Here is a 25223-nt window from a genome sequence, read left to right as displayed (position 1 = left end):
ATCTGCCATTTTTGAAAAATTGCCAAGGCTTTAGGGAAGCACTGAATTAGCATGTAACCATGCACCTATTAGTACACAGTACTCTGTGTAACATGTCATTTCCATTAATGGAACCATTTGAGAAAGTTGGTGACTCAAATAAAATGTTGACTAAAGGTGTCCTGAGCTATGCTCTGGCATTTTATTTTATATTGGCCACAGTAGTCTGAGTTTATTATATATACAGTACATATACATATATATGTATGCATGCATGTGTGTGTGTGTGTGTGTGTGTTTGTGTTTGAGACACACATTTGGATATACTAGTATATGTATGCACATACATAAATTCATAGAAGAAAAATTATCTAACACAAATTATAGAAAAAAAAAAACCTTTAACTTGGTACCAAATCAGTTCTGGACTTTCATTACAGTAGTAATCATTTAGATCCTTCACAGAAGAACAGCCACAAAGTTTACGGCAGCACCAAGAAAGGCCTTATACTGAACAATAATTACCCCCATTATTAATTAAGAAATGATTAAATTCAACATTTCTTCCACTGTTAATATAAAACTATCTCCATGTTGAGAGCAAGAATATTTCTGCAGATATGAAACTATATCAGAAGCTTCTCTCAACGTCTAACAGTAGTCCAGCCATCATCATCTGCATCTTCACGAGGTACCCTTGGTTTTTCCTCTGGGACGTCTTCCTTACGTTCTTCACGAGAACGCCAGGCACTTGGGCGTTTCTCTTCAACAGCAACTGATCGCCTCTCGTCTGGGACACGCCTTTCACGTTCTTCAATTCGTGGCCTGTGGGAAAAAACCCAGTGTTGAATGTAATGAAATGCCATTATCCCTAACTTTGGCATCAGTTGATATGGGTGGAGTTCTAGGTCCACCAGGGACCACGAGCCAGAACCTGGCATCCCCCTCAGAGGCACGAGGAGCAATGGCCTATAGAATGGTACACGTGATTTTGGAGCATTCTATATCTGCCGTCGACCGGGACAGGGCCCCAGAAAGGTAAGCGACCCAAAACAAACCCCTATTCTCGTTAAAACGATGAAAATGGACAAACGAGTGGACAGAACTCTCCAAATGAAAATGAGCAAACAAGCATGACGTCACATGTACCGTGCCGCATGTCTGTGCAGCTCCCCCTTCCTCTTCCCAGGGAGGAGGAAGGGGGAGCCCCAGACCCCCGCACCAGCAATCCACACCCCAGTTCTGAGACTAGATATCAAAATACGCAAAAGCCGCTGACCAGAGGGAGGGAGGGTTGCCAGGGAGCCTCAGGGACTTGCCCAGAAAATGGCCATTCATTACATTCAACGCTGGTTTTCTGAGGAGAGCACCTATGGCTCCCCGGACCTACTTCAAAAAAGACGAAAAAGAAAGGGGACTTACCCGGGAGGTGGTCGGTGCTCACATCTCAACCTAAAGTCAAGACAGGCTGCAGCTGCCGACCCAAAGCGACACAGGCCCGACTAGGCCAAGGAACGTTAAGGAGGTAGCTTGCAGCCAGGATCCTGTTCGACCGCCAAAAACCCCATGCCCAAATATCAGCCCAGGACATGTTACCAAAGACGGCAGCAAGAGCAGCAAACTTACGAATGTCATGGGCACGAGGATAAACTGCAGGCTGGCTAAACTTAATAACTCTGCAGACGACCTGAGAGACCCGTACCTGCAAATAGGAAAGAAGGGAAACCGGATCAACCCAAAGCGCGTCTCCAGACACAGAAGCCGTGGTGCGCTAATAACGGCGAAGGGCAGCAACCGGACACAACACATGATGCAACCCTGGCCGGACCAACCAAGCATCAACAACCCAAGGACCCCTCCGGAAAGCAGCAGTCTCATTCTTCGCCAGAAAAGGAGCAGCTGGCTGTAGACGAACAAACCTACCACCATGACCAAAAGAGCAGACACCTCTGTGACGGAAGAGAGCATAAAGCTCCCCAACCCGACCCCCAGAGGCCAATGCCAACAGGAAAAAAAAAAAAAAAAAAGAGCCTTAGAAAAACCATCTTGAATCGAAGGAGCCACAACAAACTGATGAGAAGAGAGATAGGAGAGCACTCTGTCCAAAGACCAGGACAGCTCAGGTGGAGCCATCCTGGTCTTTGGACGCGTTGTTTCCCCTCCGGCCTACATGAGCAGGCTGGAGGCGAAACAACGCACAAGACAGCTTGCGAAACGGCGCAGAAGAAATATCTATACCGAAAGCACACTGCAGTGGCTCCGCCAGCGCCACACGATATGAGGCGACAGTATTCGGCATAAGATGACGGTCCTGGAACAACCGCGAGAGAGAGGACAACAACTGAACCAAAAGCGAAGTACAACAACAGAGTCAAAAAGAAACGGAAGGACCGCCAGGAAACTTCATACTGCCGCCGAGACAAAGCCCCCAGATCACATACAGATGGTGATAAACTTGAGTAAGAAACACCAAACGCGAAGACTCGAGAAGAGTGAACCAGTCTCGTAATGGACCAGCCCGATCTGTCCAAAGGTGGAGCCACGGAAAAACCTAGTTTTCACCAGGCAAGCAGCGCCCAAAACCACGGGGCCAAGAGAACTACTCGCCCTTGGTAAGTTTCCAAGTGAGCCAGGACCTGGAGCAACAGCTGACTAGGGGGAGTGGGGGGGGAAAGAGGTACAGGAACTGAACTAACCACAGCAGGGAAAGAACAAGGGAAGCGGATTGAACCAAGGCCGACGCGACCAACACCCTCAAGTCTGGGTCCTTGTAAGTAAAACAGGGCAGCCTCGGGGCATCCGGGGAAGCAACCAACCTAGCACATTACAACAACCTAAACATATCCTGCAATGCGTGAGCTGCCTGCACCCGAAGAATGTTATCAATAGATTGGGTGAATTGAGTCACAAACAAGCAACAAAGCTATCTGGACTCGAGGTAAAATGCGTCACCGACCCAGCAGGCAGCATGACGGAGGCAAAAACAATGAGTATTGCCCCAAGACAAGAGGACAGAGCAACCCTCAAACTTGTACAAAGCGAGAGAACTCAGGGATTGCATCCATCGGACAAGAGTGACCCCGCGGGGTTTCCCAGGGCCGCTAGACTGGGCTTGCTAAGAGTAATATCAGGCATGGTACTGCTAACCGGCGCCCAAGCTACCAACCAACACTGCTAATGTTGAGCCCCTGGGACGTGTCCACTCACGAGGCCGAAGCAGGGGGTACCACCAAACAAAAGTAACCATAGTATAACAGGGCAGAAGGAACACCAAGGCAGACCCCCCTCCCCCACCAGGCAAAAAGAAAAAGAAAAGAAAAGCCTCAAAAGAGGACAGCGTACCCAGAAGGAATAGAGCCGGCCGCTGTTATAGGTGAAATCTAGCTGCGCAGTACTCAGTGCCCCCTACCAGTGCAAAAACTTCCATTTACCCCCAAGGTAAACAAGGGTGGAAACCCCCCAAACACTAGGGGCAGTCAATTGTCGAGCAGCAAAAGACCAACAGAGGTAGACCCAAGGTGACTTGTGGAAGATAACCATAAACCCCAAGGTGTTGGAAATTTCCAACACCGAATACAACACTGTTGTATTCTCATTAATTATTACTAACTCTACTAATTATTGTAGTAAGTAAAATTAACACCACGTAGAATTCTCATGTACTAATAATTTCATCTGTGCAGTAGGCTAGAATTCTCACGTCACCCGACGCCAGTATTGCGTCAGATTTCATTACAATAAACACATTATATCCAATGTATCTGAGAATTGAATTTGATTCTCTATAACTAAGGCGTTCTCTGTGGTAATTAATTACAGATAAATTGACCTCCAACTAAAAGCCGAATAGAGCGTTAGAGTCATAGCAGTTATCTAGTAATAAAAATTAACGTCACAAGTGAATGCCATGGAGACATTAATTCCTCTCCCTTATATGTTTACTATCACTAAAATGGCAAATAATAATATTTCCCTCTTCTCAATAATAAACCCGTCCTGTCTCCAACATTTCAAGCATAAATGCGAGAAATACTAATATTCATGACGATAATTTGTCTAATGAACGCGAGACGCGGCGTGGGTGAGGGAGGCTCGCCAGTACACGTGGAGGGAAGCTCTGAGGCAGACCTACCCGTATCGTACTCACGAGGAGACGCCATTGCCCAGCCATCAGGGTAGACGTTATCCATCCTCAGATGAAAGTCGCCACTGTGAGGTGTGAATAACCTTGCAGATAATATCTTCAACTGGTGCTGGTGTAACATAAGGAACCTTTTTAATCTGGTTCCTGACTACACGTGACCGGCCAGTGAAGCGCGCCATTATCCAGGATAGGCTGAAGCCAGAGCCTGGGACGCGAATTTCGGCAATCTTAAAACTTATACAGTGCCCTTATTAGCTAAGTATCTTCTCTTTATTTGATGCATCCGGTAAAGTGTAGTGTAGTAGCTGGGTGATTGACCGTGACGACGTATGCCAACACCAAACCACAGGTTATTACTTATTATCACCTGTAACTCTTAATTTCTTGAACATAGAGATTCAGTAGTTTAATTAGTTGCTACTGTAAATATTTGTTTTGCAGCACGTGAGAAGAATTCTCCCTGCCGCCTTCTCCCATGTTAATCTATCCCATTCGTCAGCCAGCCGAGCCCAGGGAATTAGAGGAAGCGTCGTGGCTTACACAAAGGAATCATCATTAAGCTAAGATTCCTTTGTATTTATTCATGAAATTTCTGAAATTACTTACATGCAGAATTCCTTTGGATTAACATGTGTTTATTGTGATTATCATTATTATATTCATAATCTATGTTCCCATTCATGGTAATGACATTAGTTTCACTATAATTCATAGGATTAGATTATTATAATTTGGATTAGTGAACGAACCACACTAGTTCCTGGACGTACTGACTTCCAGTAATAACCCCCCAATGTAGGTGTTTGAGGGTTTGATTCCTTTAATTATACAGCCCATTAATTATTTCTATGATCATATTCTCTAGTATTTTATCCATAGTTACTGGTTCATCTAGGAATTATCTAATGATCAGAAATTCTCAGTTTCCCTCTTTACTATAAAAGCGGGTGGTCCTTCGTAATTTAATTTACTACATTAATATTTAAATAATTAGATTCAAGCCCCAAATGTCCCACACAAGGGCAGTACTTACAGGGCACTTAAGTGCCCTGTAAGTACTACGCCAACCGAGAAAACTCACTAGATTTTTTTGATACCAATTCTAAATGAGTACGAGGTTGGTTGTGTACGAAATGGACTCTTAGGACCTCCAGTGAGAGGCAGCCATTTTGGAAAAAATTCCCAGAATGCCCTAGGGCTGCTGGCTGGGTTAGTACTGAATTAGCAACCATGGGTGGCACACGCGCCTCTGGTGCCCAAACACCTGTCCGAAGCGGTGTTGAAAGATAACGCTGTTGGTGAAATTCAAACCTTATTGTTTGAAGAACATAAGGGTCATAATATTGGTGAAGCTAGGTGCAATAAGAACCTAACACAAAGGTCGGATGCAAGTGATACAGCACCTATGAGGAGGATACAGCGAGCGTATCCGGTTGTAGCTCTGAGCGTCAACCCTTGCAATCCTATGCCATCTCCAATTTATTTAGACGATACATAGATGAATCGTTTTCTGCGTTCAGTGATGACGCATTTGATACAAGTAGCATAGATGAACAGTATTAGCGGCTTCCTTTGTGGTGTTTTCCACAGGTATTTTCAAGAATACCTGAATCTCTTCCTAACTGACGGACACTCTTTGAGGCTAGCTGAATCTCTTCCTGTGTGGGACCATACAAAGCGATCTTTTCAAGACTACCTTACAAATTGATCTTTTCCTATAATCTTTTCAATACTACCTTATGCTTTACAAGCTTGGCTACATACAACCTACAAGTACTAAAGCCAAGGGTGTACGTGAGTGCGTTATTTGCAAGCACACAGAAAGAAGAAACAGGATGCGAAAATTTATCTGTACCTGGTGCACTGAGAGCGAAGTCGCGCTGTGTACCATGGACTACTTCGTTGATTATTACTCACTTCTGAAGTACTGAGTGTGTAATACAGTGTGTTACTGTGTAGTGTGTGAAACTGTACATATTGTAATTTTAGTGAATTTTTAACAGGTAATATTGTGACAGTAAACATTTATTGTGGACACATTACTGACACATGTATCACAGTTTCATGGAACATCATGAATGTTCTATTGTATACATATTGTAAAGGACACAAATATGCATCATATACGATAAAAAACTAATAAAACCGCATTGGAAATACATGAAGCAAATAATTGAAAACATATTTGTGGCAACACCCAGTGCCTGAATGGCCCGCGCGACCATGTCTGGGCAAGTCACGCACGGGCGACCAGGCGCTGATGACGTCACAACACTCCATGTCCCCACAGTCAAAGTAAGTGGAATTTGGCATTTATTTTTACATAGATATGTTCAGGGAAGGGAATTTATCATTTTATGAAGAAAAAAGAATTTTTTGGGAACACTTTATTTCATGCGCACCAAGTGAATTTCACAATAAACTCGGCGCAGCACGGTGGTTAAGGAAGGGAACCCTAAGCGCATGCAGCCCAAGTACCTTGGAATAATACTCCCAGCTCGCACGCCACCGTAAGAGCAGCATTGAACCAAAGCATAACACAACACAAGAGTCTGGAGCTGGAGCCACACGACAGTGATGCCTCATATCGGCCGAAGAACTTGGGTGTGGACGCTGGCGTGGGGGCCTGGGGGCTTCCCCCTCCCCAGGAGGGGGAAGGTGCACAGACATGCGGCATGGCTCATGTGACGTCATGCTCAATTGCTTTTTTTCATTTGGGGAGTTCTGTCCACTCGTTTGTCTATTTTCGTCGTTTTAACCAGAATAGGTGTTTGTTTTGGGGCGCTTACTTTTCTGGGGGCCTGTCCCAGTGGATGGCAGAAACAGAATGCTCCAAAATCACATGTGCCACTCTATAGGCCATTGCTCCTCGTGCCTCTCTGAGGGGGGCCAGGTTCTGGCTTGTGTGTTGTTTTCCCTATAGGCCTAGAATTCCACCCACATCAACTGATGCCAAAATTAGGGATATTCATATCAACCTGGACAGCTCCAGGGAGCCGTAGGGGTTTCCACCAGAAATTATGTACAAATGATTCCTTTTATATATATATATATATTATATATATATATATATATATATATATATATATAATTACCCTATATATATATATATATATATATATATATATATATATATATATATATATATATATATATTTTCTGTGAACTTCACAATGAAAGGTGGAAAAATACCTCCATGCACATTAGATCCAGCATATATATAGTAGTAAGACACCTATGCAAGGGGCAGAGTACATGGGACAAATTTTTTTTTTCTTAATAGAGGAAGAACAGCATGCCTATGAGTTAGTGGTACAATGATATATGTATGATATATACAGACCAATGTCATACATTGTTCACTTTGTTCCTCACCACACACAACAGTATAATATGAATATTACTGTGATACCAATTGTCACATAATTACCCTACATAGTCGGATAACCTGCTTCTTCCATCCAGTCTTGGCCGATTATATCTGAGCTATGGTGATGAAAATTCAAGAACTATACATTACTGAAGTAACATGAGCGTGTAACACGAGATGCCGACTTCCAGTAAACCGTCCTCCATACCTGGCAACAATCCGAAACCCAGACAGAACCTGCTGGCTTTCCCCATTGACAAAATTGTGGTATCATACCCAAACGTCTGGAAAAAGCATACAAATACTAGCACCCAAATGTCACAGATAGACTCTTCTCAGATGCTCCAGGCTGTAAACATCTCTAGCTGTTAATGACCTGCCACAGCTGATCATTCTCAGGTTGCGGTGTTTGGTAAAGTATTGTAGCTTTTTGATTGTATTAAATTGTCTCAATCCTTTTCCAAGTCTAAAGAGTTATTTTTCATTGACGTACTTTGTTTCTTATTATACTGTGTACCCGCCAAGATGAATGTCAAGTGTTAAAGGAATTTATTTTGTTGTAATCAAAGTACTTTGTATTTTACTTTGTTGTTTTGCTGACACTTAATTTTTGCCCCTCATACTCACACCGCAAAAGTCAATATATTTTTTTCTTGTGTTACCTTGAAGCCTTCCACCTGCTGGGCACTACTGCAGTGCCTTTTCACATAACACATTCATTAATGAATCAACATATATTCAGCTTTAGTAAAGCTTATCAGTTATAAACAAATATAACAAATGAAGAGAAACAGCAATTTGCTGAAGACAATTTGATCTTTTCCTTCAGATGACAGCAGAGAATTCCAGGACATACATGAAATAGAGGCTACGTGAATAATTGACGGAGAAAGGAAATTCTTACCTATAAAATAACACTTCCTCTCATAGCCATATGCAACCACAAAACAAGTTTGCTATGAATTCCTACCGCTCTCTAGGTGGTGGAGGGGCTGCAGAACGCCAAGAACCTCCTTCATCTGCACGGGTTGGAGCACGGTCACCACCTCGACGATCGTCAGGATCCATACGTCGGCCACCAAAGCCACGGTCCCTGTCATCTCGACCCATTTCCCGACGACCACCAAAGTCCCGGTCTCCACGACCGCCAAAGTCCCGGTCTCCGCGACTGCCAAAGTCCCGGTCTCCACGACTGCCAAAGTCCCGGTCTCCACGACTGCCAAAGTCACGGTCACCACGACCCCCAAAGTCCCGGTCTCCACGACCCCCAAAGTCACGGTCACCACCTCCACGTTCACGACCAAAATCTCCTCGTTCAGAACGGGCTGGTCCACGGCGCCAGTCACTGCCACCGTCCCTGAATAAATAAAAAATTAATAAGATTTCTGAATATCTCAAATTCAAAATGCCAGAGTCAATACAGACATAACTGATGTAACACTAATTTAAAAGGAAATTCTAGTCCTAGATGTATGACTACTTTAGCATATCAACATCTGCATTACAATAATATTAAAATCAGTCACCAATAATTTCTTGTCAAGTGTCTTTATATAATAAGGTTTTTACAAGAAATTTGTCTGCATTAAATTCCATCTGCCATGTGATGAGTCATACACTTATTTTGTCCAAGTCTGCTTGATACCGCTCCTCCGTTATAAAAAATTTAATTACTCTCAAACTAAGTGTATTAAGTAGACAGACAGCTCTTAGAATAAAACACCAAAACAACACACTACCTATCATCTCTGCTTCCAAAACCGCCTCGTTCATCTCTACTGCCAAACCGATCTTCTCGTTCTCTGTTAAATCCACCACGGTCACTGCCAAATCGCTCCTCTCTGTCCCTTCCAAAACCACGTTCCTCTCTTTCCCTGCCCAAGCCACCACGTTCTTCTCTATCTCTGCCGAAAGCAGGCCTATCCTCACGCTCTCGACGGAAATCTTTAGGAGGTTCATCCCTTCTGATATCCCGATTTCCTCTATCCCTTGGTGGGGGTGGTGGCTCATCTTGTCTAATATCGCGGTTCCCACGGTCTCTTGGTTCCGGTACTGGTACTGGTACTGGTACTGGATCTGCATCTTGTTCTGCCTCTTCCTCTTTGCGTCGCCACACATCCAATTTCTCACGCTCCTTCTCTCTCCACCCACCTGAAATATTGGAAGCCACATGGTAGAACTTTCCTGCAAGTTTAAACAATAATGTGGGCTTGAAGAAACTGTTTTACTATTAACTACACTTCACAAAGAATATCTTAAATGGTCATCAATGGGTTAAGGAGAACATCATTGCATAGTCTTCCGCTAAAACTGTTATACTCAAACAAACAGCCAATTGTTGTAAAGATACCATGATATATAAATAATTGACCAATCAATGCAAATGTTAAGAGCATACAAGACAAGAGACCAGTGCAAAGTGCAGGTATTACAGTATGCTGTATTGCATATTCAACAGCAGTAAGTAGATCAGTTGACCTCTTGTTGCACTTGGAAGTACTATGGATGGCTCCTTTCTTTGGCTACACTTACACTATAGTTCCATTTAACACTTTCGCGCTCTCCGCAAAGGTCACTCAGCCAACCGAATGTGCGCGCTGCGTTTTTATCGCTTAAGCGTAAAAACAAAAATGTGTATACTCTTTTTACTCTTCTGACCTTAGTTCTCATGCTACGTATTTCATTTTGGTACCAACGTGTTCGCAATAAAATTCTCTAGAAGAACATTAGTAAAATAAGCCACGAAACATATAGGGATACCAGCACCAAATAAATAACTACGTAGATGACTCGCCGTGAGCGCCCATCAGCAACAAAATGTTTTTACTCTTGGGATTGTAATCACCTCCACACTTGTTCTACAGCGTTAATTTTGGTATCAATGGACTCGCAATGAAATTCCCAACACGGTGATATGAATATAAGCGTAGAATAATGATGCAGCCCGCCCGCAAGAGTGTGGGAAGTGGTGAAATTGTTACCCGGTATCGGTGACGGGACGACGCACGGCGCTTTGAAAGTTTATACTTATTTCACTCTCATGACATTAATTTTCTATGTACGTCATTCATTTTTATGTCAATGTGTTCGCAATAGAATGTTCTATGTGCCCATAGGTAAAAAATATCAACAAAGCGTAAGTTAGAATAGCGACAAATATAAAACAACGCTGGAACATATCAGTGAGCGTCAAACACACACGAAATATTTTTACTTTTGTTATGTTTGTCAAGATTATACTTGTTGCACACAGTTATTTTTGGTTGTATATTGATCGGAATAAAATTCCCTAAACAGACATATGCATATAATACATGATATGGGGGAAGAATTACCAGTATAAACGGCTAAAGTCACCCACCTGCAACCAGTTTGGGACAAAATACCATTTGATCGAAGTTATCCACACCTTTCATGAACTTATTGTACCATGCAGCCTAGTGGTGAGAAAGAGAGCCTCATAGCGCGCAGTTTGAAACAAACCCAAAGTAAATCGGATAAAAATTGAATTTTATACAAATATTTTAAAAGTTGACATAACTTTATGTCCACTATGCGTTTACGTTAGACGAAACCGAACGCGCCGGCGCGTCCAGATAGCGCGAAAGTGTTAAATTAAGTGGTCTTGTCAATCTGCTATATCCAATGATTGGCATCTGCTTCACTGAATGACCAAATGTGCACATTATAAGAAATTACAGATTGTTTCATGCACTCCAAAGAGGGTAGATATTGTTATAGGCGAGTTGGAGTGGAGTGGTAAAGACCAAAGGGGGAAAGATTCAATAAGGAGCCCATAAGTAAGGAGAGTAGGAAAAAGCAATGTACCGGAGATAACAACTGAGAAGTGAGAACCCAGTTCATTCACAACCAACATCAGAACCACAGGACAGGTACTATGCCTTGAACAAATTCACCATTATGGACTTTCTCCTACATATGAGTGAGAGGGCTTGTCAACAATAACAGTGGAGATGAAGGACTTCCAGCTCTCTCGTGTAATTGTACTCGCCATCCAAAACAGTAAAGATCCAGTTCTTATAGTGTACAGCCCAAGAGCACTTCTGCATGACATGGGAGGCACAGCATGGGGCAGTGTCGAATAAGGTGCCTTGAAAAAGGATGGGCAGATCAGATGGTCAGGAAAGAGCAGTGTGAGAGGGTGAAAGGATTTCAGCCTGTCTTATCAAACTGCCACCGAAAGAGAACAGGAAACAAGTGTGGAAAGAAGGTGGAGGAAAAGCGGAATTACTTAAGACAGGTGGTTCCAACTAAACAAAGGTGATCTGAATAACTAAGGGATTGATGACGATGACAGTGAGGGAAGACTGACTCAACATATCAACCTGAAGGGATAGGATAACCTTGGGCTTTGATGATGTATTTAACATCTGCATGGCAGTAAGTCCTTGTTCCCAGTCACAACATGGGTAGGAGATTGGTACTGTACTGTAAAACATACACACTCAGTACTTACGACCATCTGGCTTTTTTCAAAGTTGAAATATAGTAAATATTTACTATAGTAAAACAATAACTTAATTGTATTAATAATAATAATAATAATAATAATAAAAGACTCAAGTCATACCTCCTCCAGCCTTCCAAACGCCAGAACGCTCACCACCTTCTCTTTCAGATTCACGTGCTGGTGGTGGTGGTGCCGTTGCTAATGTCGGTGCTACTGAGGGTGCTGCAGCTGGTTCATCTTTCACGTCGTCTCGTGCTGGACCTCGTCTCCAGCCTGTCTCTTCTGTAGTAACGCGACGACCTGCATCCATTCTCTGCTTTTCCTCAATAGCTCTCTCTCGCTCTGAAATTTGTTTTAAAATTTGTTTTATTATTCAAAATAATAAACATTCTCTAATTGTAAAGTGTGAATTTTCAAGTACTGTATTTCAAAGTCAATAAGTTGATAAAATAATGAATATTAAATTAAAATGCACAAAATGCAATGCCCTTTAACAGCATACCATATATTATATTTTAAATAGTTGTACAAGTAATATACATTACTATGAACAATTGACAGAAATACAGTGCAACTTCAATTATATGGATTAAGTGGCAACTCCAGATATCCAAGCAAAAATCCAGATTATTGAATAATTGATAGCAAGGTTATGCAATTTGTATTATTTTGGTTATTTATCTTAACAGAAATGTGCTAAAAGAATTATAATCTATATAAATAAAAATGGAAATGTTCGTTTGTGCATAACCGCTAATCTCAGAAAATTCTTCACCAATCGCTTTAAACTTTTCACACAAAGTTCCATTCGCATCCGAGCAGGTTTTTATATACATACTATATAGATGTCGCGTCTGTGACGGTAAAAATCTGAAAAACTGTGTTTTTCATGTGAGGGAAATCTTCCGAAACCACTTTACCAATTGCTTTGAAATTTTGACATAGCATTCAAATAGGCGTGCTTTTTATTTATCTTCTATATACATGCCTCACCTGTGACAGTAAATAAAAAGCACCATCTGTTGGACGTAAGAGCAACACACGCTGTAATCTCCGAAAGTTCTTTATAGATTGCTTAGAAATTTTGACATTCCAATGGAATACACTTGTTTTTCATATACCTACTATATAGATGCCACACCTGTGATAGGTAAAAACATGTTTGTTTTGAAAAACAGCGCCATCTTTTGGACTTAATAGCAAGACTCGCTATACTGATTATGTTACGATTCTATTTCAATGTTTCCGATTGCATTGATAAATTGAATTTTCATAGATTTCAATTTATTTTCATTTTGATTGAATTATTTTGTGTGACATTGCATTGGAATTAAGCTGTGTTGTTTACCATACCATTCATTTCATGAGTATAGTTTTTTCTATTTTTCATTTTTTTTTTTTTACTGTTTTTCTTATATTGCAGTGATGGATGCATTGGATGAGGGAGCGGGGAATGGCGGTGAGGACGAGGGGATGGGAGTAGGGGATGGAGGGAAGGTCGAGGGGACAGAGGGGGCGGTGGAGTGGGGAATGGTTAGGAGGACGAGGGGGATGGTGTAGTGGGGGATGGGAGGTGGACAAAGGGACGAGGGAGGGCAGAAATGGTGGGGAGGATGAGGGAGGGCAGAAATGGTGGGGAGGATGAGGGAGGGCAGGAATGGTGGGGAGGATGAGGGAGGGCAGGAATGGTGGGGAGGACGAGGGAGGGCAGGAATGGTGGGGAGGACGAGGGTATGGGGAATGGATGAGAGGACAAGGGGACAGGAGAGGGAGGAATGGTGTGGAGGACTGGGAGACAGAAAAAGATTGCTGTGGCTCAGTAATGCACATGCGTTGCTGAGCCACAGCAACGCGTGGATTGGGTACAGCCAATGCATTAATATATGTTTAGAAAACCAAGATAATTAGAACAGTTATTATAAATAGATACCCTCTAGTGCCACCAATTGTTACACTGTACTCTCCTCGCAAAAATTTATTCACGGCGATACTTTTCACAAATAATTTATCACGTCACATCAAATATACATGAATACCCTGTCTAAGAGGATACAGGGCAAGATGGGAGGTGATATGTCACTCTTGCTTAGGTTAGACGAGCACATGGATTCCCAAGTGCTTAAAGACCACCGTGTCCCTCAAGACCTCTGATGGTTGAATGCGTAACTAAATGGCTGCAAACTTTATCTACAGTTGCCCATGTACTCACATGTTTCAATAACAAAAACACAATAATGAAGGTTAGTTGGCACCAAGAACCAGTTGGTGGCAGTATTGCCATCTAGCAGTTGTTCAGAACAGAACATAGGAAGCTAACCAGTAATTCGTCAAGTTCCTCGAATTCCCCGAGTCTTAGAATTATTTCTGGGAAAGGATGCCATTCTTTGAATTCTGCTCTTTGGTGTCACAATGAGTTTCCTTGTTTAGGTGGACTGAACTATTATTTCCTCTAGAGTTAGATAACAAGACCACTTAAATAAAAGTGCCTGAGCATCCTAGAACATTGCAGGAAATAGTGCATCGAGGATGGACCACGCAGGAAAGTGTTTAACCATCGCAATACGCACCTGGTTTCGGCAAAAACTTCTTAGTGCAATTGTTAAGGACATGATTTTGTTGTTTTTATAAATGTTCAGGTAAAGTTAATGTCAAAATGTTTCCAAACTCAATCACTTTCATTTGAAAACATAGATTAAATCATTAAAACCATTAAAATATAGCCTAGTTAAAAAAAAAAGGCAAGTCTAGTAAAGTGGTTAATAAACACATTTTTGCCATTTGTTAACACTTTCGTCCGGGGACGACGCAATGCTGCGTTGTCAGTTTACTGTCGGTAATCTCGGGGACGACGCAATGTTGCGTCGTCCACTAAAATAATTGCCAAAAATCAAGTTTTTATCAGATTTTTTTGGGACTAGTTTTAAATACGCACCTATGTCTTCCCATTTTCTTTGTTGAGCCTCGTGGCCCGCAGGCTGCGCGGCACACGCCGTAGGCCCATTGTTTTCGCTCCACTGTTGTTACCGGTGTCGCCTCCCCTCGTGTCTCAAACGTGTGAACATTTCGGCTATTTTCCGTGGCTATATTTCTTACTGCTGCTTTAGAAACTATCTACGCTTACTCCACGATGGATAGACATTTAGAAACAAGAGACGGCCGATGAGGATTTGGGTAGTGATGAAAGTGAGGAGTCTGAGGTTGGGACTGCCACTCGTGCACGGCGTGGTACTGGAGCTCGTGCCAGAGCCAGACGTACCACACGTACCCCAGTACCAACAGATTCTGATGAAGGGTGGTGTAGTGCAACCCGTTCTCGCAAATTTAATAAGTCAATATTGACTTATTAAATATGTGCATAGGTGACATACTTAACATAATAGATACCCTTAAAAAGATTCATAGAAAACACCGACCTTACCTAACCTACTTAGTATGTTAAGATAAGCATCTTATTGCTTCGTAATTACAATTATTACCTAACCTATAATAGGTATAGGTTAAGTAATAATTGTAATTACGAAGCAATAAGATGCTTATCTTAAGATACTAACAAGGTTAGGTAAGGATGGTGTTTTCTATGAATCTTTTTAAGGGTATCTATTATGTTTAGTATATCACCTATGCACGTAGTTAATAAGTCAATATTGACTTTACGAATTTGCGAGAACGGGTTGTGTAGTGACAATACTCTTTCCTTTTCTCTCTCTCTTCTCCCTTTTTCTGTTCATTGTCTTCTCCTACGCTCCCTTGCTATCCTCTTCTTATTCCTATCTCCTTCTCATTCGGTGGTTATAATAGGAGCTGCCTCGTATGGGCCTATAGGCCCTCTGCAGCTCTTATTATTATTACTATCCCCTCTACTACACCTTACTTTGCTCCTCAGCTCTCTCTTGCCTATTTATTGCCTGTCTCTACTTCCTCATCACAATCGACTTGAGAATGGTCCAGGACGAACCGAAACATCGTTGTCCCTTCACCTTCTAGTGTGTGGTCTGGTCAACAATCAACTTTATTTTGACATTTTTCGGCGATGCTGTGGTCACAAGCTAAACAGCTCATGCTGCGTGCACCAGCCTTGGTTGCTCCAACAGTACTGTGGCTCTCACACCGGAGAATATTGCCCACGATTTTGTTTAAACATGGCGTCTGTTTACAAGAACCCTGAGGAACCTAATGTGAACCCCATGTAGCCGCAGGCCACTTGAATTGTGCCTGGCACCATATGGCGTATATATACGCCATGTGCACCGTGGGACATGTTACTCATGGCATATATATACGCCATGCGCAGTTTAAGGATTAAGGGAAAGAAGAAGCCCCTTAAAAAAAAAAAAAATACCTGAAGTAGTTTAAACCCTTGGAAAATTTAGTTATATCAAAAATCAAGCTTTGCACAATTTTTTTTAAGCCACTTGAGCTTCTACTCAGGGAGTAGAACAACTCCCAAAACCCTCTCTAGGTTATCCAATTAAGACAGAGGAAGATAAAGAATTATTAACTGCCCTGGAACACCCAAACTGTTCCATTTTCTTATATACAGGGGCTTTTTATTTATTTTCTTTTATTTTAATTGTAACATGTATGTGCTTGAGAGAAAGCTTCATTCTTACATTTCACTATAAATAACCAGTGCTTGTTTTACTTGAATAATACTCATAAAAACTGTAGAATTACTAAATTTATTGGATGTTCCTTCACAAGTAAAAAAGGGACAAGGATTCCAAATTTAAGCACCTTCTCCAGAACAAGAGGGAAAAAGGCAAAAGACATTACACTTGACCCAGTGATGGATAAATGCATACTGCCTCTGTGAACCTTACCTCTTTGAAGCTCAGCCTGTCGATCCAGTTGTGCTTTCCGCTCAAAGTATTCTGCCTCTTCCCTCTCTCTCTGTTCAGTTTCTAGTCTCTCCTGCTCTTCTCTCTTTTTCTTCAGCTCTTCATCCCTGCGCTGTTGCTCCTCTTCTGCCTTTTGACGGTAGTAAGTGTCACGACGTTCACGTCGTCTGAAAATATTTACAAATAATTGTATAAAAGAAACTGCAAATACACAAAAGCTTAAAATTAATTAACACATTAGGGTAGCTCATTTACTGTCATTGTCTACTAGTTTTACATGGAAATGAAACTTACCTGTACATTGAAAAAAAATTATTTATAAAAACCTGCTTGCCTCAAAAATCAATTGTAATGTGCATAGCAATGTCATGATCTATATAATGCAGGGGATGTTAAAAAAATTCAGGTTTTTCTTAAACGTCAACACTCTTATTTGTACGAGATTTAAAGCAGCATAAGAGAATCAAGAAAATTGATAAAGGCCAAGAAATTAAAACCCTGCAGTTAAAACTAAATTGTATTCAACCAATGAGAGAGACTGGGAACACTTGCATCATACACTCACCTCTGGTCTTTCCTTTCAGAAAGACGCTTCTTTCGCTCCACCTCAAGACGAGCATTAAAATCGTTAAGCTTTTTCTCAATTTCAGATCGACGTGAAGATTTGAGCTGGTTAAGAAAATCTGTGCGATCGGTTTGCATGCGCTTCAAGCGCTGGCTGTGTTCTAAGCTAACCTGATGTTCCTCGACAAGCTTCTTAACACGTTCCTCCTCTTGAGATTGCCAGAAATCCTTATCTTTCTCCTAAATGACAAGGAAAAAGAAATAATGATTAAAGTTTAGCTCAATAGGGGAAGTACACTTGATATTACAAAACCTAAAATTGGAGATTACATAGAAATTCATATGTGGGCTAAAAATGCACCATTTATAAGTACAAAAGAATACGAACGATTACAAAATTTGCAGTGCTTTTGAGATGAAATTCACATCAGTATTCATAAAAAAAATTTAGTTTAGTGTTTACAGTTATTGACCACAATACATAAACGCAGGCCGCAAGTAGATTTTTGGATCCTGGAATATATTTTTATGGAATGTACAAACATTCATGCTATGACCATCTTTTGGTTGACCATGTTATATATTTTTATTTGTGGCAACTGCCACAAAAATTAATTAACTCTTTTAAAGTGCAGTTATTATCATACATTGATTCACAGGGCAATGTGGTTAAACATATACACACACAGTACCCCTGTAAGAGGCCGGTGCATAATACCTGGAGTAGCAAGTAAGGTGCTCTACTGAACAAGGGAGTAATTAAGCTACAGATAACCGAGTTACTGCAAGGGGGAGATCTCAAAATGGGGAGATTTCCCCACTGGAGTCCCCCAAGGTTCTATATTCTGATCTATCTTGTTTATGATATATGTAAACACTCTTCCAGACGATGTACACACATTCCTCTCGATGTTTGCTGTTGATACAAAAATTATGAGAACGATTAACACACAGGAAGTTAGCAAGAGATAAGAAGACCCGGACAAACCATAGGAATGGTTCAACAAATGGTTACTCCAGTTTAACTACTACGTATAAAGTAATGAAAATAAGCGTAGAAAGCAGGAAGCTGGACACAAAGTATCAAGTGGTAGATGAAATTCTTCAAGAATCAGGTATAAAAGCAAGATCTGGTGGTTGATATCACATTGAACCTGACCCCTAAAGCCCTCATCAAAAGCATATTGGCAGTTCTAAATGAAGTTCTTATCTTGGTTTGGCCAAGATAAGAACTACCTTTAGAAGCTAATGTAAAGTATCATTCACAGCCTTGTATACCACATGTCAGACCAATTCTAGTGAATGCAGCTCCAGCATGGAGTCAATATCTAGTCAAACTCGAGATGAAGTTATAGAAAGTTCACAGGTATGTCACCAGAGTACACCAGAGCACCACTTGGTTTCCGAACTTTAGTTATCCGAAACTTCCAGTTTCCCGATTGGGGTTGGGGAGTCATGCTACCCGAACAAAGTTCGGGTAGGAAGGGGTCCGCCAAGCGTCACGCCGGTTTGTTGTGGTGGGTGGGAGATGGTCCAGTTTGCCCGCTGTGACTTCACAGATTCACGGCCTATTATTCCTATTATTTTGAATTGCCATAAGGCTGGAATGTTCATTCTGTGCTTTTGTTTTACATATCTGCACAATCAAGAAACATCTGTGCACCATGTTGGCTCCAAATGCACGCATTGCGTCAGTGATGGCTGACCAGTGGGTGGATGGATGAGGGAACTTAAGTGGGAGGCAGTATGAGAGAGGGGGGGAGAATTAGTCAGAAAGGGAGGGAGGGAGAGAGAGATGCTAGGAGGGAGTGGGAGGGAGAGAGAGATGCTAGGAGGGAGGGAGAGATGCTAAGAGGGAGGGGGAGGTAGGGAGAGATGCTAGGAGGTAGGCAGGAAGGGACGGAAGTAGTGAGAATTAGGGAGGGAAAGGCAGGCTGGCAGGCACAGGCAGGCAGGCACTGGCAGGCAGGCACAGGCAGGCAGGCACAGGCAGGCAGGCAGGCGCAGCAGGGAGTGAGTGGTAGTCACGCGGTTGAACCGCGTGACCTTGAGAGATGGGATGTAGGGGGGCGGGTGGTTTGTTGGTGGTGGGGGCGAGACCGGCTCATTCCCGAAGATAAGCCTAACACACACTACCCGTTAGCATGATGGCAGGGAGGGAGGCAGGCTGGCTGGAAAGGAAGCAGGCTGGCAGGCTGGGAAGGAGGCAGGCAGGCAGGCAGGCTTGCAAGCTGGGAAGGAGGCAGGCAGGCTTGCAGGCTGGGAAGGAGGCAGGCAGGCAGGCAGGCTTGCAGGCTGGGAAGGAGGCAGGCAGACAGGCAGGCTTGCAGGCTGGGAAGGAGGCAGGCAGGCAGGCAGGCTTGCAGGCTGGGAAGGAGGCAGGCAGGCAGGCAGGCTTGCAGGCTGGGAAGGAGGCAGGCAGGCAGGCAGGCTTGCAGGCTGGGAAGGAGGCAGGCAGACAGGCAGGCTTGCAGGCTGGGAAGGAGGCAGGCAGGCAGGCAGGCTTGCAGGCTGGGAAGGAGGCAGGCAGGCAGGCAGGCTGGGAAGGAGGCAGGCAGGCAGGCAGGCTTGCAGGCTGGGAAGGAGGCAGGCAGGCAGGCAGGCTTGCAGGCTGGGAAGGAGGCAGGCAGGCTTGCAGGCTGGGAAGGAGGCAGGCAGGCAGGCAGGCTTGCAGGCTGGGAAGGAGGCAGGCAGGCTTGCAGGCTGGGAAGGAGGCAGGCAGGCTTGCAGGCTGGGAAGGAGGCAGGCAGGCAGGCAAGCTTGCAGGCTGGGAAGGAGGCAGGCAGGCTTGCAGGCTGGGAAGGAGGCAGGCAGGCAGGCAGGCAGGCTTGCAGGCTGGGAAGGAGGCAGGCAGGCAGGCAGGCTTGCAGGCTGGGAAGGAGGCAGGCAGGCAGGCAGACTTGCAGGCTGGGAAGGAGGCAGGCAGGCAGGCAGGCTTGCAGGCTGGGAAGGAGGCAGGCAGGCAGGCAGGCTTGCAGGCTGGGAAGGAGGCAGGCAGGCAGGCAGGCTTGCAGGCTGGGAAGGAGGCAGGCAGGCAGGAAGCGATATATGGGTGTTGAAGTGAACCATGAACCACGTGACCTTTGAGTGTGTGTGTGTGTGTATGGGTTTGGGGTGGGGGGAGAGGGGGAGGTGTATCGGTGGTGGGGGAGGGACCGGCTGACTCCGTAAGCCTAACCACACTCCACAGACCTGTGACCCAGATTTGTTTCTTAAATGTACAGTACATCATCGTATATTTTAGGCAGGATGTGCCTGCAGGCTGGCAGGAAACATCCAGAGGATGTTTGCCAGACGTCTTAATAATCAGTTAGGAACAATTAAGGACTTTTATAAAGCGGATCAGGACTTCACTTATTGGTGAGTACAAACAAAACACAGTCGCATTTACGCTATGAACCTGTCGATTTTTTCCCCTAGAGTTTTTTCGTAAATTTTTTCGGAAAAATTTCTTTTTACATTTCTAGTTTATTTTTTCCCCTCTATTTCTCGTATACGAACTTACATGTTAACCGACGGGTCTCGTCCCCAAGGGGTTCGGAAACCAAGTGGTGCTCTGTAGTCCCAGAGCTGAGAGGTGTAAGTGATGAGGAAAGGATACTAGAGTTAAACTTCACACCACTCGAAGACAATAGTTAGGCGAGACATGATTACCATCTACAAAGTTCTCAAGAGGAATTGACAGTAGATAAAGACAAAATATTTACTACAGGTGGAACACTATCAAGGAAACAGATGAAAAATGAGTACCCAAAATGAGCCACAGACATTAAAAAGAACTTTTTTGGTGTCATAGTTAAACAAATGGAATGCACTAGAAAGTGATATGGTAGAGGCAGACTCCTTACATAGTTTCAAATGTTAACATGAAATATCCCGATAGGCCCAGGAACCTGTGCACTAGTTGATCGTTGGTCGAGAGGCAGGACCAAAGTGAATTTCAACAACCCATAAGTACAAAGGCGAGATGAAAAAGATAAAAAAAAAAAAGCAGCCGCACAAATACAGGTTCATACACATGTAATTTTACTTGGTTAATTATGTGTAATTTTGGCTAGCAACGATATTTTTAACTACGACTCTGACAGCCAAACCTATATACAAAATTATTTGACAAAAGCTTTAAATGTTCAAGAGAACCTTCAACAACTGAGCATATTTTATAAGTTTGCGGAAGATTCTCGGAGTCTCAAGAAGGAACAAGGTATCAGGAATATGAACAAGCTTAATAGTCGAGGCTAAAACATACAATAGTGATATATTGTATGGCAAGTGAGAATTTCTCTCAGTATACTGAATCGATTCCCTATTTCAAAACACACACAAAGGAAAATTTACTTTTCCTTAAATAATGCAAAAAGCTAATTACCTTTTCATCCTCTAACATTTTCTTTAGAAGTGGAATTTCCACCAGTCTCTTTGCTCTCTCAAAGTAATCCACTTTCTTCTCCTGAGCCTTGAGGCGCTGTTGAAGTTCTTTTCTCTCTTTCTCCAATTCCTCTACCTGTCTCTGTAGGATCTCTTCGGCTCCAAGGTTAAGAAGTTCCTACAAGGAAAGTCAATTTGAAGCAGCATATACATCTGTTAATCTTAGGTAGCAATACTGTTATTAACATGTCAATAGCTATTAAAAAAGGATGACTTTCATAAAGCAGATAAACAATATTAAAATATTTTCACAATATGCCATTTACACTACTGATGGAGCGAGATTTGAAAGAATGAAAGAAAATATAAAAAATAATGCAGATACTAACTTCTTCGTCAAACTTCTCCATCATTTTCTGACCATAAGAGGTTTGAGAGATTTGTAGGAGTCTGTCTTTGATTTGCTTTGTTTGAATTTGTTTCAACTGTTCCTCCTGCCTCGCCTTTTCACGTCGACTAGCCTCCCGTTCGAGACGCTGTTGCTCTTCCTCTTTCTGCTTCTTGAGCTGCTCCTCCTGAATGTGCAGAAAGAAAATACACATACATCTTCTGAACTTCAGATATAAATACCAAGTCATGTTTAAAGTCTCTGAGGTAATGATTTTGTTATAATGGTATTGTATCTAGAACAGGCCATGTACTGGAACCCCACCTGTTATTCTGTGCCACATTTTTCTGTAATACCATCTGTTAATTTTACATCTAGTCCCCAATTACTGCTGGATGCACAGGGGTAAGGAGTGAAAGAACAGTACCTTATTGTCCCTCCCTGGCCAGGGTTCAAACCCCAATCTTTTGTCACCTGTGAATGCAAGAGGATATTAACTTCTCCAAACAAAGAATTACCATTCTTGATTGTCCGTTGATTAATGTATATAGAAACACTGAGATAAGGACTGTTCCTGAACAAATAGCCTGGATGTGTCACAACGGAAAGGTTGATGATATTCTTGAGAGATATAAGAATTTTGCACCAAGATTGTAATATTTTGTTGAATTATCTGCAGGTGTCTTGCAAATTGTCTATACAGTATACCTAGGTCATAAAAGTATTTGTGTGTACGTCTGATACCATACTACTTGTGAGGGAGGAAATGTATATTTTTACCTCTCAGAATGTTTGGTAATGTGTTTATTTGTGATGTGTGTCTATGTATATATTAACACGTTGTACTGGATGGGGTGAGAATAGCTTGAGCTACCTCATCCCTTTGTGTGTATTTTACCTCAATAAACTTATTTCAATTTCAATTTCAAGAATTACCCCAAGTACTATATACCCCATGTACATATTCTCTGAACTTTATTTCAGTTGCAAACTGGCAATAACAAGGTAGCTAAAACTAGGCTTTATTGAAGAATGAGCATTATACATCCTGTAAATAATAATAAATTACACTGGAGATGTAAATACAGCAGTACTGATAATTAAATAATTGTTACACACTCTTGTATGTATGTGCCCACAATATAATCTTAAATTATAGGGGGCTGTACTAAATATTAAAGCAAGTTCAAGGTGCAACAAGACGCCGACGCCTCTGTGAAAGATCACTCTTTATTTAAAAAGACAACGACTGATCACAACCCCTGATAATTCTTACCATAATTAAATGACCAACCCAAGGTGGTATGCTCCTATATATTGACGAACAACATAAAAAATTAGAGGGGGATTGTAGGTTATTACAAAACAGGATCTAACAAAACTACCTGAGTAGGTAGGTGATATTAATTTTTAACCATTCAAGAGAATGAATTCCATTAAATGCAAAGTGATTTAAATTAGACAAGGGGTAAGGGAAGCCAGAAAGGTACCACAACACAAGGTAAGGTAATTATCAAAAGTAGGCACCAAACCGAGAAGGCTATGGTTATCTTGAGATGATTTCGGGGCTTTAGTGTCCCCGCGGCCCGGTCCTCGACCAGGCCTCCACCCCCAGGAAGCAGCCCGTGACAGTTGACTAACACACAGGTACCTATTTTACTGCTAGGTAACAGGGGCATAGGGTGAAAGAAACTCTGCCCATTGTTTCTCGCCGGCGTCCGGGATCGAACCCGGGACCAAAAGTCCAGTGTGCTGTCCGCTCGGCCGACAGGCTCGTGTCGTCCTCCTACGTCCTCTTCAATGTAGCACCATCAAAGTGCGAAATAATCAGAAGGCACTAAATATCACCAAGAATGCCAATACGAGAAAAAAAATGCATAAGGCGAACGATATCAAAAGTATCCGATTCACCTAGAATACTATCGAGGGACAAGTGACCGCGAGGGACGGTCAGAAAGCAAGACACACGCTCGTCCTGGAAGTCAGGACATACCACAACACAAGAGGGAGGCAGATATAGGAAGCTAATTTTGCTGTTTTAATAAAGATTGGTGAAAATAGGGAGGGAGTGAAGAAACTTGAGAGGAAAACACTAGTCTCACACAGACTGAACCAAGAGTGACCAACAAAAGTTTAAACAGTTATATAGTACAACATGGGATGATTACGTAGTTTTGATCAAAGAACTTTACCTTATAAAATAATTTACAGATAAAAAACCGAGCTGCTAACCCAACCCACTAGATATAGCCAAAGCAGTCTCTAGATCATTACTCACTGCAAAGTCTGATGCTATAGTTTTAAGCAATAAATTCTTATCATGGAATGAATCCCATTTTTTCAAAGATTATTGGCATTAACAAAAAACAATACAGTAGAAAGATTCAGGTATTCCAAGTCCTGGGTAGCATCCAGGTTCAACGGTATACACAGTTGTGTGTGCTGATATGCAGGGAGTCTAAATGCTTTCTACAAGAAAATACTTTTCTAGTACACATTCATATAACCTACATATAAACTATGCACACATGCAGTTATTCGTTGTTTTTTGCTGTTTTAGATTCAACTACTTGGAACAAACTTTCCATGTAGCACAGGCTAGTGTCTGTAATTGAGTTCAGTTATTCACAATAATCTTGTTACTATGAATCATATAAACACTACATATCAATACAAACCCTCAACATACCCAATTTTTTAATTTACTGTCTCAAGGCATTTGCTGTTGAATTACTATGGAGTATTACCTTTTCTAATCAAAACTAACTATAATAAAATTATAACAAATATCATACCTGAGCCCTACGGATGGATTCTTCACGTTCCAGGTTCTGGTTCTCTAGCATCTCTTTCCGCTCTTCAATGATATGCTGACGCTGTAAAATCTTAATGTGCTCACGTTGTTTGGTTTGTTGGTAAAACTGGATAGTTTGTGCCCTCAGAGGCTCCATTTCTTTCTGTATGGAGATAGGAACAATTAATCCAATGTAATAGCAGTTCTCACTCACTATACAAGCTTAACAGAAAGTACATAAAAATAAAGTGCAAAATTGGAAAGATTGCAGATTTAACAGTACCTTTAACCAGTGCTCAATTAGTGG

At 42.3% G+C, this 25223-nt stretch overlaps 1 protein-coding gene across 1 annotated transcript in view; it reads right to left on the bottom strand.

The window, feature by feature from the left end:
* Nucleotides 1-250: 250 nt before the first annotated feature.
* The window catches only part of eIF3a (eukaryotic translation initiation factor 3 subunit a), a 44907-nt gene continuing 19934 nt past the window's right edge, over nt 251-25223 (bottom strand). Inside the window, exons 11-19 of the mRNA XM_045750694.2 lie at nt 24918-25079; nt 22124-22309; nt 21736-21912; nt 17368-17606; nt 16785-16969; nt 12085-12306; nt 9233-9644; nt 8464-8850; nt 251-804 (exon numbers count right to left, since the gene is read on the bottom strand). Coding sequence (XP_045606650.1) covers nt 624-804; nt 8464-8850; nt 9233-9644; nt 12085-12306; nt 16785-16969; nt 17368-17606; nt 21736-21912; nt 22124-22309; nt 24918-25079 — 2151 coding nt within the window. The 3' untranslated portion in view covers nt 251-623. The remainder of the gene's footprint in view (nt 805-8463; nt 8851-9232; nt 9645-12084; nt 12307-16784; nt 16970-17367; nt 17607-21735; nt 21913-22123; nt 22310-24917; nt 25080-25223) is intronic.

This window comes from Procambarus clarkii, chromosome 52 (genome assembly GCF_040958095.1).
Source record: "Procambarus clarkii isolate CNS0578487 chromosome 52, FALCON_Pclarkii_2.0, whole genome shotgun sequence".
Taxonomy (NCBI): Eukaryota; Metazoa; Arthropoda; class Malacostraca; order Decapoda; family Cambaridae; genus Procambarus; species Procambarus clarkii.
This window is presented reverse-complemented; position numbering and strand designations above follow the sequence as displayed.